Here is a 13,962-nt window from a genome sequence, read left to right as displayed (position 1 = left end):
TGAATCCTTGTGGTGGATATGTCCTCCAGTCTTAGCTGTTCTTCTTTTTCCAACTCTTTATCTTATGTGAATCCACTGAGCTCTTAAGGACCCTATCAGAAAGAAGCTGAGAGTGTGCACAGGACTTAGACCTTCTCCTCTGTACACTTGCTACCCTACTCCCATATAAGAAAGCTTGGCTCAGAGTCAAAAAGGCCGAGAGAGCTTCCCAACAACTAGGGAGAACTAGAAAGGACATAGCTCCTTTACTTAACTGTTGGTTGGAAACCCCAAATCTGCCTTCCTTCTGCCTCTACTACTGTCCCTGGTGCTAAGTACCAGACCACATATTAATGGGCTGAGTGACCCTGGCCTTGCTGCCTGCCTCCCCTACCCCATTCTTGACTTCTTTTGTTGTTGTTTTGAAAGAGGGTCTCCCTGTCGCCCTAGCTGTCCTGGAACTTGCTATATAGACTAGACTGGCCTTGAACTCAGAGATCCACTTGTCTCTGCCTCCAGAGTGCTGGGATTAAAGGTGTGTGCCACCATGCCCAGCCACTTGACTTCTTGATTCACCTCTCCCATCTTCTCAGGGACCTGTCCTCCAGCACCATCATCCTGAGAGAGAGATGGAGTGCTGTGTACAGCCAGAACTACCAAGCAAACACCAAAAACATTCTTCTCTGGTTTCTGAGAGGCTCCTCAAAGGTGCTAACTCTTGTGATCACCCTGCCCAGCTTATGCCCTTTCATAACTTTCTTCCCATCCCCAGATCACTTTTCCATTAATATTATCTATTTTATCCACAAAAAGGAAATGTTAAATATTTCTCTTCTAAAAGTCATAACCAGTCTGTTTAGATTCCAGACCTCCTAGCTATACCACATCTTTGTGGATACTTTCTTTTAGAATTACAGGGTAGGGGGTGTGGAGGAACAGGACAGATGAGGATCCTAAAGCCTTTTAGAACACCCCACTACAGCCCAGCTAAATATCCTTCTCAGCAAGCCTTGAGTTCTGTTTCTGCACACCTGTATGTGCATAGACCAATCCTCTTACGTCCATCAGAATAGTGCCCCACAAGAACGAGCACGGTGGCTGTTGCCATCATTCCTACCCTCTGCACCAGCTGAATTTTCTCTTTGGGGTAAAATCCTACCCCCAGAATGAGAAAAGGCTAGCAAGAGTCAGTGGGCAGGTTCAGGCAACTTGTCCTTTATAGATAGACGTTTGTATTGTAGCTTCTTTTTTTTTTAGAAAGGGCTGGCAAGAGGAGGTGGGTGGTTTCAGGCAATTTTTCTTTTATAGAAAGAGTTTTTTTTTTTGTTTTTTTTTTTTTTTTTTTTTTTATGTGGAGCTGGTAGTCCATGTATCTCACCAAAGCCACTGGCAAGTCAGGTTTTAGCTGGTAAATGGCTATGAGCACTAGTTTCACTGACTTTACCTTAGGACAATGGCTCTCAGAACATGGTTAAGAGCATCAACAGCGCCATCACCTGGAGCTTGCTAGGAATCCCAGACCTCCTGAGCCAGAAACTCTGGAGGTGGGTTTTATCAAAAACTCCATGTGTGTCAAGTACACATGCACCTGAGGGGCAGGCTGGGAGCTTCTTAGCTCAGCGTGACAAGGATCACTTTAAATGCTGTCCTCTGCCTTAGCACATACACTTCCTATTTCCCCCAGTCCTCCCTCTACTCCCATTAAAACAATTACCACCACATCACTTATCTCAAATTCTTGGTTGGTCTTCCTTTCAGCCTTAGCCCTAAAACTTGTCCCTGCATTGGTCTGGGCAGGACTTATCCATGTTTCCTTTGCAGGCTGCTTGATGACATGTCATTACAAACCAGCAGGAGCCTTAGTTGTCCAATTACTCCTCCATCATGTATGTGACTTCTTGCAGGCAGGGATGAGCCTCCAGCTCCCTCAGTGGAGCCTGCCGCATCCTGATCTGTTGAGAAGCAGTGTGTATCTATGATTATATCTCCGTTCATCTATATATTTTTGACATGTAGCAATACCTCTCCTCCTCAAGGAACTCAACTCAGTCTGGGTCTCCCCAGGCTCTAGTGGTGGACCCTGCCAGGTGGGAGGATGCCATGCTATGGGCTGTTTTGTTACAAAGTTATCTTTTCTCCTTTCCCTCCACCCCATTCAGCATGACCCCTGTGAGCAGGCTCTCACAATCTCCCGGGGTGGGGCTGAGGCTGGGGCTTCGCACTCTTCTCCCTAACCATCCTTCCTTCCTCCATGCCACGTAGCAGTTTATCCCCCAGCCTTGCCTTCTCCCTTCCTCCCTTGCCCTGACATATATCGTGCCTTATTTATGCTGCAAATATAACATTAAACTATCCAGAGAACCATGGTATGTTTGGTGCTTCCCCACTCTCCCCACAGGGGCCACTAGCCACTCTTGGAGATTCACTGGGATTTTGTGTGACCTTCCTCACTCTCACTTTTTAGAACAGAAAAAGCAAGGATTCCCACCTCTGCTTTCTATAGAGAAGGCAAATTTCTGTGACACGGTGTGACAGAAGACAGAGTTCAGATCTTTGGACAGCTTTGGAGACAAGACATGACAGAAATACTCACCAGAGAACTTAATATGTGCTTCATGTGGATGGGGAATGGAGTGTCTGAAAGCCAGTGCCCTCTTCTCTTTCAGTGGTTTGTCTCCACCCTCTTCCAGCAATGGAAAAAAAAGGTCCTTGCCAGGTGTCGTGGTGCACACCTTTAATCCCAGCACTCAGAGGCAGAGGCAGGCGGATCTCTGTGAGTTCAACGCCAGCCTGGTCTACATAGAGACCCTGTCTCAAATAGACCCCCCCCCCAAAAAAAAAGTCCTACTCTCAAGAAATGTGCAGCATAGGTGGAGAGTGCACCCAGAAATAGACAAAGTGAAACTTTCTATAGAGGAGGAAAGGCTGGAGAGATGAATGGACAAGGGTATGGACTGCTCTTGCAGAGGACTCAGTTCCAAGCACCCACACTAGGAGACTCAAAACCACCTGTATCTTCCCAGAGGAATCCAATGCCCTCTTCTGGCTTCCTGCACTCATATGCACAAACCAACCGATAAATCTTTTTAAAAAAAAAAAAAAAAAAAAAAAAGGAGGAAATTAGTCTGGAAGTGTGTGGCAGACTTTGTTTAGAAGCTGGCAAGAACTGATAAGAAAACAGGTATTGCTTGGAGACAGGTGAAGAAGTACAGGTTAGCCTGGTACTTCTTACATCTAAGTATTGTTTTACAGTTACCACTGCAGGTGAAAACAGTGAGCCAGACTGGAGAACCTGACAAAAGACAGAGCAAGTCCCTCTGAGGTTTCTTGGTAGGAAAAACCTCCTTAAGGAAGTAGAAAGATGCCAGTGGTGAGCTTCCCTGTGTTGTGCTCAGGAGCACACAGGAGGGATGGTGAGATGGCTCTAAACCTAGCAACCTGAGTTTGGGCCTCCAAATTCACGCGGTGGGGGGGATAACCAACTCCAAGTTGTCCTTTGACCTCTACACATTCCCTGTGGCATATGTCCCTCCAATAAACATAAACAAAAAGGTGGTGCACACAGGGGTCCAAAAAAGGATGTTACAAAAAGCCAAGACTAGAGGCAAAGCAGTGTAAGGAGTGATATCTAATTTGTAACTCCAGGGAATGTAGAAAGCCAGCTGGACTAGCTTCTTTCTGAATGCAGCCTTACCCAGACCCTGAGTACTCAGGCCACAGTGTGGTGAATAGTGTGCCTGCTCTGTGTTGACCCAATGAGAATGCTTTGTATTCAGTGCATTAGCTGTTCACAACAGCTTTTTGTTGTTGTTGTTGTTCTTTTTAAGACAGGGTCTCCCTGTAGCCCCAGCTGGCCTAGAATTCACTGTGTAGACCAGGCAGGCCTTGAACTTACAGAGATCTGGCTCTACAGCAGCTCTTTTTAAAAAATATTTTTATTAGCTGGGCATGGTGGTGCACGCCTTTAATCCCAGCACTTGGGAGGCAGAGGCAGGCAGATCTTTGTGAGTTCGAGGCCAGCCTGGTCTCCAGAGCGAGTTCTAGGACAGCTGGGGCTACAGGGAGACCCTGTCTCAAAAAGACCAAAAAAAAAAATTTATTTTTTTAGAAGTGTATTGTCTGCATACATGTAAGTGCACCCATGTTATGGACAGTTGTTAGCCACCATGTGGGTGCTGGGAATTGAACCCTGGTCCTCTGCAAGAGCAGCCACTGCTCTTAATTGCTGAGCCATCTCTCCAGCCCCCAAAACAGCTACCTGAATAACAGGTTGGTTTTAGTTTTTTGTTTTGGTGTTGGAGGTTGAACTCGGGGCTCCAGCATGTAAGTTGCTTCATTTTATTGGTGATGAACTGAGGTTTACAAAAGTCACACAGACAATTACAAGAGCAAAGATGAAAACAGCTCTAGCCTTGTGTGGTGGTATGCACCTATAATCCCAGCACTTGGGAGTCTAAGAATGGAGACCAGCCTGGGCTACATACACAGCCCCTGCCTTAAAAAACCCAAAACAACAAAAAGCAGCAGCAGTGAATCATAAGATGTAACTTTAAGGAATGTCAGGTTATGTGGGATCACTAATGAGACAAAACTTACAAAAAAGTTAACCTAACCTTAGGTTGCATTGTCCAGAGCAGTCAGATCAAAACCTGCTCTAGAACTGAGGATGTAGCTCAACAGTAGATCACTTGTACAAGGCCCTGGATTTGATCCCCAGAACCACAGAAAAACAAAACTACCTCCTGCAACTTTAAATTCTAAGCTGATTCCAATAAAGCACTTCCCTTGATCAAAAAAAGGCACGGATGGATGAAATGCCTTCAGACCTATGAAGGACTTTTATGTATAAGGTGATATATGTTCTGAGATTTTTATGGAGCAAATGATAACCTCTGGTGGAGGCCACCAGAAGGCTAAAGCTAGCTTGACACAGGGATAAATATGCCCAAAGAATGTTTCTGGAGATGGTAAGGCATTCATAGCTAATGTTTGGAGAATGTCAGCTAGGCCTTACTACAAAAGGCATCCCAAATCATTTCCCCTAGGAAATAGTTCAACCTATTCTCATGTGTGAGGAAAGTGAGGTTGAAAGGTTGGGTAGGAGCAAGCTGAGGCAAAGGCCCTTCCCGCCATGGTTCTTCAGCATATGCTAGAGACACAGCAACTGACACCTGTACTTCAGATGAGCCTAGGGTTAGGGAAAACTACCAGGTAAGTTTGAAGAGCCCTTCTCTAACAAGGAGGAATTGTGACCTTGCCTATTCCTGAAGCAGGATTCTAGTCACCTGCTCCAGTATATCAGAACCAGAGCCAGGTAGAAGTTGTGCTGACCAGAGGCTGGTGGAACAAAATGACAGTCCAGCCCAACAGTACCCTACCTTTAAGTCCTGAGGCCTCGTCAGCTTAGCCCTCCGAGGCTACTTTAAAAGAAAAAGGAAATGGCTGGACTTGGCAGTGAGGAACAGTGGCCACAGGGTGGCAGTAGAGCTTCAGCTATGGAGACCTGCTCCTATGGAGACCTGCTCCTCCGTTCTGGCCAGCAGATTAAGACTGTCCATAAATTAGAAGCCACCACTACTCTGTAAACTCCCAAATCCCATCAGTCTCCACCCACAGGAAAATCACACAGTAGTGATTCCATGTTTAACTGTCCCAGAGGTTCCTAAGGCTGGGGATTCCATCATATGCTGGGGACCAAGCCAGGTCATCCTAGGCTACATGTCAATCCTAGTTCCCGCTCATCCAGGACATTAACATCCAATCCTTCTGACAAGGTTTGTCAAATCAGGAACAAGGGGTGATCAATTGAAGCTCTCCAACCTGTTGAAGGATTGGAGGGTTCTTGGAAGCCCCCTCCCCCAAGGCCTAACTCTGACAAACCATCTGCAATTAATGCTTCCTGAGCTCTGGAGACAGGATTTATGCATCTAATAAAGTCTGTAACTCCAAGCTTAAGGGCTGGGGGTGGGAAGCTGAGAGCAGCAAATCCCCAGGGGGCCATGGGAGGGGATCCCAGGTGGCTCTTAATAGAGCCATGCATTTCCATTGCCTGTCTAGATTTCCCCCCCAGGCTGCTGGGGAGGGGGGACGGGACACAGCAGGTATAAGAGGCTGGTGTGGCGGTGGGGAGGCTGGGTGGCAGCATGGATTCCAGGCCAGCTACTGTGCTGCTGCTGCTGTTGCTGCTAATGGACTGGGGCCATGCTGAAGAACCAGGGAGCCATGATGGAGGAGAGCAGGACTTTTTGGTGAGTGAGCAGACAACCTGTCCGGGCACTATTTCCCCCATCTCAGCTGAGACTTGTGCTCTAGGGTTAGATGTTCTCTGGTTGCTAAAGTCTCCATTCAAAGGGAAATGGCTCCTCAGCTCCTACAACTTGCCCCTAGAAGCCACTCCTTTCCCCATGCCTTCTGAGTCCAGGGTATTTGCCCATCTTCCCTCCCTGCCACAGGAGGAAAATAATGGATCCCACTTACCACAGCACGCTGAAACCCCAGGGTCACTCTTGCGCTCCCTGCTCCAGGCCATTGAGAGACCTGGTCGGAGCTCAGCCTTCCTCTTTCAGCCCCAGAGGTGAGTCTGAACAGGCAGAGGCTGGGAAGGGTAGGGAGCAGAGGAAGAGGCGAGGGAAGGGAGATGAGAGGGAAGGCCTTCTGAGGATAAATCTCTCCTCAGGTTTGGCAGAAATGCCTGGAGGTCCTGGAGCAAGGAACAGCTGAGTCCCCGGGCTGGAGAGTTCTGGAGCCTAGCTGCCCCTCAGCGCTTTGGGAAGAAGTAACAGTACCATCCCCCATGATGTTTGCATACATGGTCACCATCCCATGTGCTGTGTAAGCCCAAATAAAATGGTCTGGCTTCTGAATCCATGTTTGTATGAGGCTTTCAGGAGGTGGTGGGAGTCCAAGGGCAACAGTCACAGTTGTCTGTTCCTCCACCCACCCAAACTGCAGCAATGCTGCTGACTGGGTTCCCCAAGGCCATGTACCCGCCTCCTGTCTGCTGCAAGGGCAGGAGGGCTCAGCAGAGGAATGAACACAATGCTGACCTCTGCCACCCAAATGACCCTGGGCCAGAGAAAGCAGGGTTTAAGAGGCCAAGGAGCAGCATTTATTCTGGACTCCAGTAGAATCTTAATTTCCTTTCCATTCATCATCATGAGGATGAATGAGGCCAGATCCTGTGCTGGCTAGGGCCCTATGGTTCCTGGCTTCTTGTTTTCCTGTGCCTCTCTCAGTCTCAAAGCAGGCAGTCTATGTCAGAGGTAGAGCTGAAACCTCTGGAGGGTTCCAGAGCTGGACCAGTACATGAGCCCAGGGGAAGGAGGAGCAGGGAGCAGAAGGTTCATCCATCACTGCGGCTGAAGTGCTACTTGCTGCCCGCCATGATCTTGAGGTACTGCAGGGCACGGCAAGCAGCCTCACCTCGGGCTGCCTCCCTCGTAGTTGCAGAGCCATGACACACTGTGGCTGGCTGGGTAGATAGTTCCACTAGGCACTGGCAGAGCCCACTGAGGCTCAGTTCCTCTGAAGACCAAAAGACAGGAGGGAGGCAGAGTTGGGGAGAGGGAACACCAGGCAAGGTATAGATCACCAAACCCTCTGAACTTCTTTATATCTGCTCTAGTCCAGTCCCACCATCCCCAGCCCTCTTACACCAACCAGCCGTACCAATATCCAGGTAGCTGACGTGGAAGGCCTGTTCCTCAGACAGCTCACTGAGGACACTGCAGCAGGCAGAGCCCAGAGCCCCTAGGGAACCTACAGAGCAACTGCGAAGGGACAGGATCTTCTCTCCCACAGAATTACGAAGGGAATCCCAGGTGCAGCCTGAGCCCCGGTTCCGAAGTCCATCCAGGCGGGAGCCCACACCCTATGGAGATGAGGAGAGTGAGAAAGCAACTAAGAACTGTGGGATCCAAGCATCTGGCACCCTCCAACTTCCGGACCCTGACCTGGTGGCCAGGCAGCCTTCCTCATCCCAGTAAAAAGTTGCCTTCTGTCCTAGGCTAGCTCTCATCAGGGGCCTACAGTGCAGTACAGGCTGAGGGGCCTGTAGGGCTCAAGATGTCCTAGATTTGGTAGGAAGACAGAACCAGTCCAGGCCCACTTCCGAGACCCAACCCAATTCCCCATGTGACCTGGAGCGTGGCCCACACAAGCCACTCACAATGGAGAAGTGATCATCATCAGGCTCTGCTTCATGGCCGTCCCGGGCATCCAAAGGAACCGTGTGCACTCGAAGCAGCATCTTAGCTGCTGCATTACGTTTTGCCAGCTTTTTAGAAGTGCCACTGCCTGCATGTGGGGAAAACATTGCTGGACTCGGATTCCTAACAGACCAATGCTTCCCTCCAGGTTATTCTTGGATTAAGGGTCCCCCAAGGGGAAGACAATGCAAAGAGGAACCTGAGAAGTTGGAGGGCCAGAAGAGGGGGAAAGATGGGTAGGGGCAAGGAAGCAGAGGGGCAGGAGCTGAGCAAGGGGCTGCGAAGCAAAGAGAGCTGGGATACAACAGAGCCAGACTCAGAACGACTGTGCTCAGGGCTGGAGTGCAGAAGGGACAGAAGCTGTATGAACCCCCTTCTACCCAGTTACCAATCTCAATGAAACGCTCCACCCGGCAGGTCATGGTGAACTCTTTTCGGTGAGCTGGCCCAGACTCCTGGGTCACCATGTACTCTGGCAAACGCCAGCCTTTCTGCACCACCAGCTCCTTGAAAGGGAGACACAGGGAGCCCAAGGCTGAGTGAGGAGAGGCTCCTCGGCCACACAGGCTTCCACCCAGGAACCTCAGAGTCTGGGTGAAGAGGAAGGATGGAAAAGGAAAGGACCTCAGCCTGGGTGACCACCCCACCCACAAGCACACACCCTTGGCTCACAGCCCTAATTTCAGGAAGACAGCACACACAAAAATGAGGATGGGGCACACCTGCAGAGCACCGACAGGATTGCACTCGGACTGCTGAGGGGAGACAGGGGGCTGCATCTCCATGGGGGGGGTCCTGAAGGAAAAAGGGCCCAGACCAACACTGAGGAGAATGGTTCTTTCTGGGCTGCCCAGGGCACAAGTGTTAATCACTGCCATCTCCCAGTTCCCCACCAGGCAGGCAGCTATGTGCCCAAACATCCAGCTTTGCTCCCTCCTACATCCTCTCTCTTGCTCTTAATTGAGGGCCCTCTAGTTCCCAGGAGCATCCGGATAGTGGGAAAAGGGCCTACAGCCAGTCCTGGAAACACACCCCATGGATCTTAAACACAGGACTATCCTGTGGACAACTCAGAAAATGGGACTGGCAAGACACTTAAACATATCCAACATCCTACACATGGTTCCTTAAGCATCATAAATTACCTATCGCAAAACTTACCAGCTAGTGCAAATTTTTCAACTTTCTATTCTGTGTTTACCCTCAGGCCTCCACATTCCAACCTACCTGATCCAAGGGCTATGGGGCCAGGCCCTCTCCTCCCTCCCTCAGAGCTGTCAGGGGACCCAGGATACCTGGTTAGAATAGAAGATGGAACAGGAGCAGCAACTTCCTCAACAATAAGAACTGGAGCGTCCTCAGGCAATGAAGAGTCTGGGGGAGAAAAAGAGCTTCCCGCGGGAAGGGGGCCTTGGATTCACACCCATGTGGAGGGAATGGGGGATGAGGTCCTCCTGACCTTTCCAGACCCTGAGAGAATTCCTTCCCAACCTAGCCATATTCAGAGAGCCTCAACAACAGCTCTTCCTCCTGGGATCCTTTGCTAACCAACATTGGCTCAAAAGGACCAAAAAAAGGGGAGACTCAAAAAAGAGGGTCTCTTCCTGCCCAAGAATCATGGCAACAATAATCTCCAACCTGAACGTGGAAGAGCAAAGGCTATCTTGCTAGAAAGAAGGGTCATGCCAGGAACAACTCATTATCCTTAGGCCTCCACCCCCTGCCCCCTAACCCAGGCTCCACAGCAGCCACCGCCCTTCAAAGGGGCTGGCTATTCCCCCAAGACATCCTGGAAACACCATGTTTAGCTCTAGGGAAAATTTTCAGGAAAGAGCCAGGTCAAGGTGGCCACAAGTCACTAGGCCAGGCTTAAGGGGAGGAGTGGGTAGTGCAGAGGTTCCAGCAGGGCTTCTAGAAGTGTCTTGGCTGTTCCTCCCTCACCTGCTGTCCTCCAGGGCTGGTTCCAGCATGCTCCCCCCTTTGAGGTGTTTGAGGGCCACCTCAGCTGCCTTGTGCTTGGCTGCCTTCTTGCTGGGGCCCTGACCTGAGAGAGGGGGTGTGGGCAATACTGGAGGTCACTGGTAGGACGGCAGAGAAAACAGCACCCCACAGCCTCTCTCCTCACAGCCATAGGGAGTCAATAGCCCTCTGACCAACCTCCCCCTGCCAAGACTGGAAAGGCACTTGTTCTGGTTAGCTTTAACTGTCAACTTGACACAGCCTAGAGTCTTCTGAGAGGAGAGCCTTAACTGAGAAATTTCCTAGATCAGACTGGTCTATAGGGAACTGTCTTGATTGTTAACTGATGATAGAGCTCACTGTAGACAGTACCATCCCTAGGCAGGTGGTCCTGAACTATACAAGAAAGCTAGCCGAGCATAACTCTGCCTGCCAGGAACAGCGTCCGCCATAGTTCCTGCTACACTTTGGCTGTGAAGTGACTTCCTTGGTGAGAAGTAAAGCAGTGCAGATTAAAGACAGCAAGGATTCATCCACTCTCTCTTTGATCTTGACTATGGATGTGACTGGACTAGCTAATTGAGTTCCTCCCTTGACTTCCCCCCAATGATGGAACCTGGAATTTAAGCCAATAAACCCTTTCCTCCCCTAAGCTGTATTTGGTTGAAGTGTTTTGTCACAGCAACAGAAATGATACTAGAACAGCCCTTGTCTTCCATTAACTCCCAGACTTAAGCAGGACTTCTGAGCTCCAGCACTTTAGAGGCAAAGACTTTTTCTGTCTTCCTTTCATCTGCAAAACACCTTCATTTCCCTCAACAACTAGGTAACAGAGGATCAGTTGTGAAGTCAAAGCTCCACTCTGCCATTGCCATTTAATCTCAGATACTATTTCCTTTTGTTCAATATGGGATATAGAAGTCAGCAGTCAGTGCTGGTTACTCCAAATATCCACTAAAAATTCAGTGCCTCATCTACCTTTCTTCTGAGGTGATAAGGACCTAGCAGATCCTATGGCAGATCCTGCTCTCTCCATTGATTCTCCCCTTTCACAGCCCTATTCTCCCAGTCTCAGACAGTAGCTTTTGCCCTGAAATCTCTCCCTCCCTCCCTAGCCTTAAAGCAGAGGACTGTGAAGAAATTCTCTGATCCAAAGCCATGAGCCCTGTGAATGCACACCCCAGCCAGGCTGCTCAAAAGCCTTCCTCACCAGTGCAGCTGGTGTCGCCAACGGTGACCCGGAAGGTGAAATTAGGCTGATGGGCTTGGCCCTCGGCTTTGAGAAGGTCGTACACGGGCGTCTTCCCTATTCTGGTCCCATACTCCTGAAGAAGGCTGATCGGGGTCTTGCCCGGGTTGGCAGCCAGCATTTGCTCTATGCTGGAAGGGAGGGGCAAAGACCAAAGTCACACTTCCCCTTTCTGCACCCACCTGGCCAAGCAATGCCACACCAGCCCTAGCCACACTATAGGGGATATAGGGTCCACGGAACCCCAAGCAGTATAGTATCCATTGACTGGGTTAAATGTGAGGTGCAGCTGGAAAAACAAGGTCCACTACCCCAAGGCAAGTGAATATACAGTTCCTGTCTCAGTTAAGACGAGGGATCCGGAGCCCTAGTGCTGATTGGACGTGCATCACCCCCTGGCAGAGTGCAGACCAGGAACCTAGTACCCACCAAATAAATGCACTGAATGTGGGGGCATAAAGCCCAGAGCACCAGTGCAATCTGGGAATGAAGCCAACCCCAAACTAGAGCTGGAGGCGGTGGCTACTGCCCGAGTGCATGCCGGGAACCACTGCCCACTACCCCAGTGCTTGCCGGGAACAACCCTCAGGCCAGGTGCATGCTGGGGCCGCGCCGCTATTCCTCTGCATCGCCGCACACTTTTCGGCCTACAGGGGTCGTTTACGAAGCAGCTCACCTGGGCAGCCCGCAGCCTGTGGTGGTGCCGGAGCCCTGCTCCTCTTCGCTCATTCCCTCCTCCGTCCCTGCGGGCGCCACGGTGACTACAGCCTTCACGCCCCCCAGTACACCGCCGACGAGCTAGGGCCGGGGCCGACCCCGGAGTCGCGGCCGATAGGGCCCGCCGCGGGGCATGCTGGGATATGGAGTCTCCCGCCCACCCGCCTCCGTGGGCCTCCATGGGGAGCGGAGCTACCCGCCCCACAACCCTCCGCGTGGCTCGCCCTGGCGGCCGCACCGCCTTCTGGGAGGAGCGGACCCCTCCGTGGACGCCTCCCGAGCTACAAGTGTTTTTTGTTTTCTGGTGTCGTCCCGCCTTCTCCCTTCCGCACCGCCCCCCCTCCCCCCGTCGCGACTGTGAGCATGCGTATAGGGCGACTGAGGGCGGGGGCGCTAAGGGATCCCTCGAGTTTGGGGGCCCTTGAATTCCTGAAAAAACTACAGCCCCCAGGAGCGCGCGTGTCACCCTGGTGGCAGCTGAAGGAGTAGGGCCAAATGTGCTGAAGGCTTCGCGGCTTTATTGGCCATTCTGACTGCGATAGGCGGTGTGAGGTTGGCTACCTGGCCCAGAGGGGCGGGGACATGGAGTATAAGGGCCCCTCCCCCGCCTTCTTGGAAGGTTGTGATTGGCCGAGGAGGCCGGTGGCGGACCCTGGTTCCTTGCTGCACCCGCCCTCTACCCCCAGAGTTCTGGAGCTGTGTAGGTCCAAGTTCTCGGACAGCTCACTCACAGCCCCCAGCATAATCCCCTGGCCCCTCAGGCCTCAGTATCACAAAACCTGCTTCTCTTTCCTAGATTGTCCTTCACCTTTCTTCAACTCTGCACGCAGCCTTTGGGTTTCTTAAGCTTCCCTTCCCTTTTTAGATTGGCCTTGATGAGCTTTTCTTTAACTGACTGGCAGTCTGGGGCCGGAGAATCATAAGATGGGCCGAGGCATTCGTTATTCTCTCTACCGTATTCTTGAGTCAGCTGAAAAGAACAAGAGCAAGAGAACAATCAACTAGGCGCAGAGCAGGACGCTCACCTGTGGGTCCCCAAGGTCCTGACACCACTCGGCTGAAAGATGTAGGGGAAATCTTGTGACCTTGGAGAGAGATCATGAAAAACGCGATTCAGAGTGTTTTGAGAATGTATTTGGGAAGATGTCTTGCCTATGAAGGGGCGGGAATGGAGGTCCAGAGGAATCGGAATAATGGGGGTCATCCAGGAACACTGGAGGGGGAAGGGACTGGATGAATTCCAATTGGGTGAAACTGGAGCAGTGACAGGAGAAGGACAGCTCTGGCTGGCAAGATCGGTATGACAAGGGGCAACGCCAGAAGGTTGGACTCCTATCTGAGGGGCTGCTTTCTTGGAGAATATAGGAAGGAGTCTATAAAGATGGGAATCAGCATGTGGCCCAAATTGGGACTGCCGTAGAACACCTCCACGAAGGAGGCACAGGGCCCAGGCCGGCCAGGACCGAGCCTGGAACTCGCCGGATGGAAGCAGCGGGCTCCTTTAAGAGGCCGGCGGCTCCAGCGCAGCATCCCCCGCTCAGGGCGTGTCCGTCCCGGGGGGCCAGGGGCGGGGGCCTTGGAAGGAGCGGGAGTTCAAGTGGAGTGGGGACAGGGCTTAGAGTCGGGGGTGGGGGCAGAAAGCTGGGGCTGACTCCGATGCACCTGAACTCCGCACAAGCTTCGCGGTGACAGCGCCCTGGGTCCAGTGGAGGGCAACGGTGGGGGGGAGGAGTGAAGGAGGAGGAGGAGGAGGAGGCGGGAGCAGCATCCGGAGCGGAGCTGCAGCAGCGCCGCCTTTTGTGCTGCGGCCGCGGAGCCCCCGAGGTGAGAGCCTGGGCGAGTTGCGGGGGG

General features: G+C 51.5%; 4 protein-coding genes across 9 annotated transcripts in view; 3 read left to right on the top strand and 1 right to left on the bottom strand.

Moving 5' to 3' along the window:
* Atf7 (activating transcription factor 7) overlaps positions 1–6,842 on the top strand; it is a 124,888-nt gene extending 118,046 nt beyond the window's left edge. The window contains exon 13 of the transcript XR_003850462.1: positions 6,432–6,842. The gene's annotated coding sequence lies outside the window, so the exon portion shown is untranslated. The remainder of the gene's footprint in view (positions 1–6,431) is intronic.
* Positions 4,162–6,842, top strand: Npff (neuropeptide FF-amide peptide precursor). Of its 2 annotated transcripts, XM_008838861.2 has the most exons (3): positions 4,162–6,227; positions 6,432–6,553; positions 6,656–6,842. In XM_008838861.2, exons 1-3 carry the CDS (start codon positions 6,123–6,125, stop codon positions 6,756–6,758), a joined length of 330 nt encoding a protein of 109 aa, XP_008837083.1. In that variant the 5' UTR covers positions 4,162–6,122; the 3' UTR covers positions 6,759–6,842. The 2 variants fall into 2 exon arrangements, with proteins under 2 accessions (XP_008837083.1, XP_008837078.1); XM_008838856.2 differs by having other exon boundaries at positions 4,162–6,553.
* A 222-nt stretch (positions 6,843–7,064) lies between these two features.
* Tarbp2 (TARBP2 subunit of RISC loading complex) lies at positions 7,065–12,466 on the bottom strand. Of its 2 annotated transcripts, none has more exons than XM_008838788.2 (9): positions 12,071–12,466; positions 11,356–11,525; positions 10,128–10,230; positions 9,482–9,577; positions 8,909–8,981; positions 8,575–8,692; positions 8,147–8,274; positions 7,648–7,849; positions 7,065–7,503 (listed from the first exon to the last, which is right to left on the bottom strand). In XM_008838788.2, the coding sequence occupies exons 1-9, from the start codon at positions 12,121–12,123 to the stop codon at positions 7,346–7,348; spliced, it is 1,101 nt and encodes a 366-aa protein (XP_008837010.1). In that variant the 5' UTR covers positions 12,124–12,466; the 3' UTR covers positions 7,065–7,345. The 2 variants fall into 2 exon arrangements, with proteins under 2 accessions (XP_008837010.1, XP_008837015.1); XM_008838793.2 differs by lacking the exon at positions 12,071–12,466 and adding an exon at positions 11,824–11,937.
* Positions 12,467–13,723: 1,257 nt separating this feature from the next.
* Positions 13,724–13,962, top strand: part of Map3k12 (mitogen-activated protein kinase kinase kinase 12) — a 17,439-nt gene continuing 17,200 nt past the window's right edge. For 3 of the 4 annotated variants that reach the window (XM_008838776.3, XM_008838768.3, XM_008838751.3), the window contains exon 1: positions 13,725–13,935. The gene's annotated coding sequence lies outside the window, so the exon portion shown is untranslated. Of the gene's footprint in view, positions 13,936–13,962 lie in introns of all 4 variants that reach the window. The other variant, XM_029566334.1, reaches the window with a different exon arrangement.

Source organism: Nannospalax galili, unplaced genomic scaffold, assembly GCF_000622305.1.
Source record: "Nannospalax galili isolate Female #2095 unplaced genomic scaffold, S.galili_v1.0 scaffold251, whole genome shotgun sequence".
In the NCBI taxonomy this organism is placed as follows: Eukaryota; Metazoa; Chordata; class Mammalia; order Rodentia; family Spalacidae; genus Nannospalax; species Nannospalax galili.
Note: the sequence above shows the minus strand (reverse complement) of the source record. Positions and strands in the feature narration are given on the sequence as shown.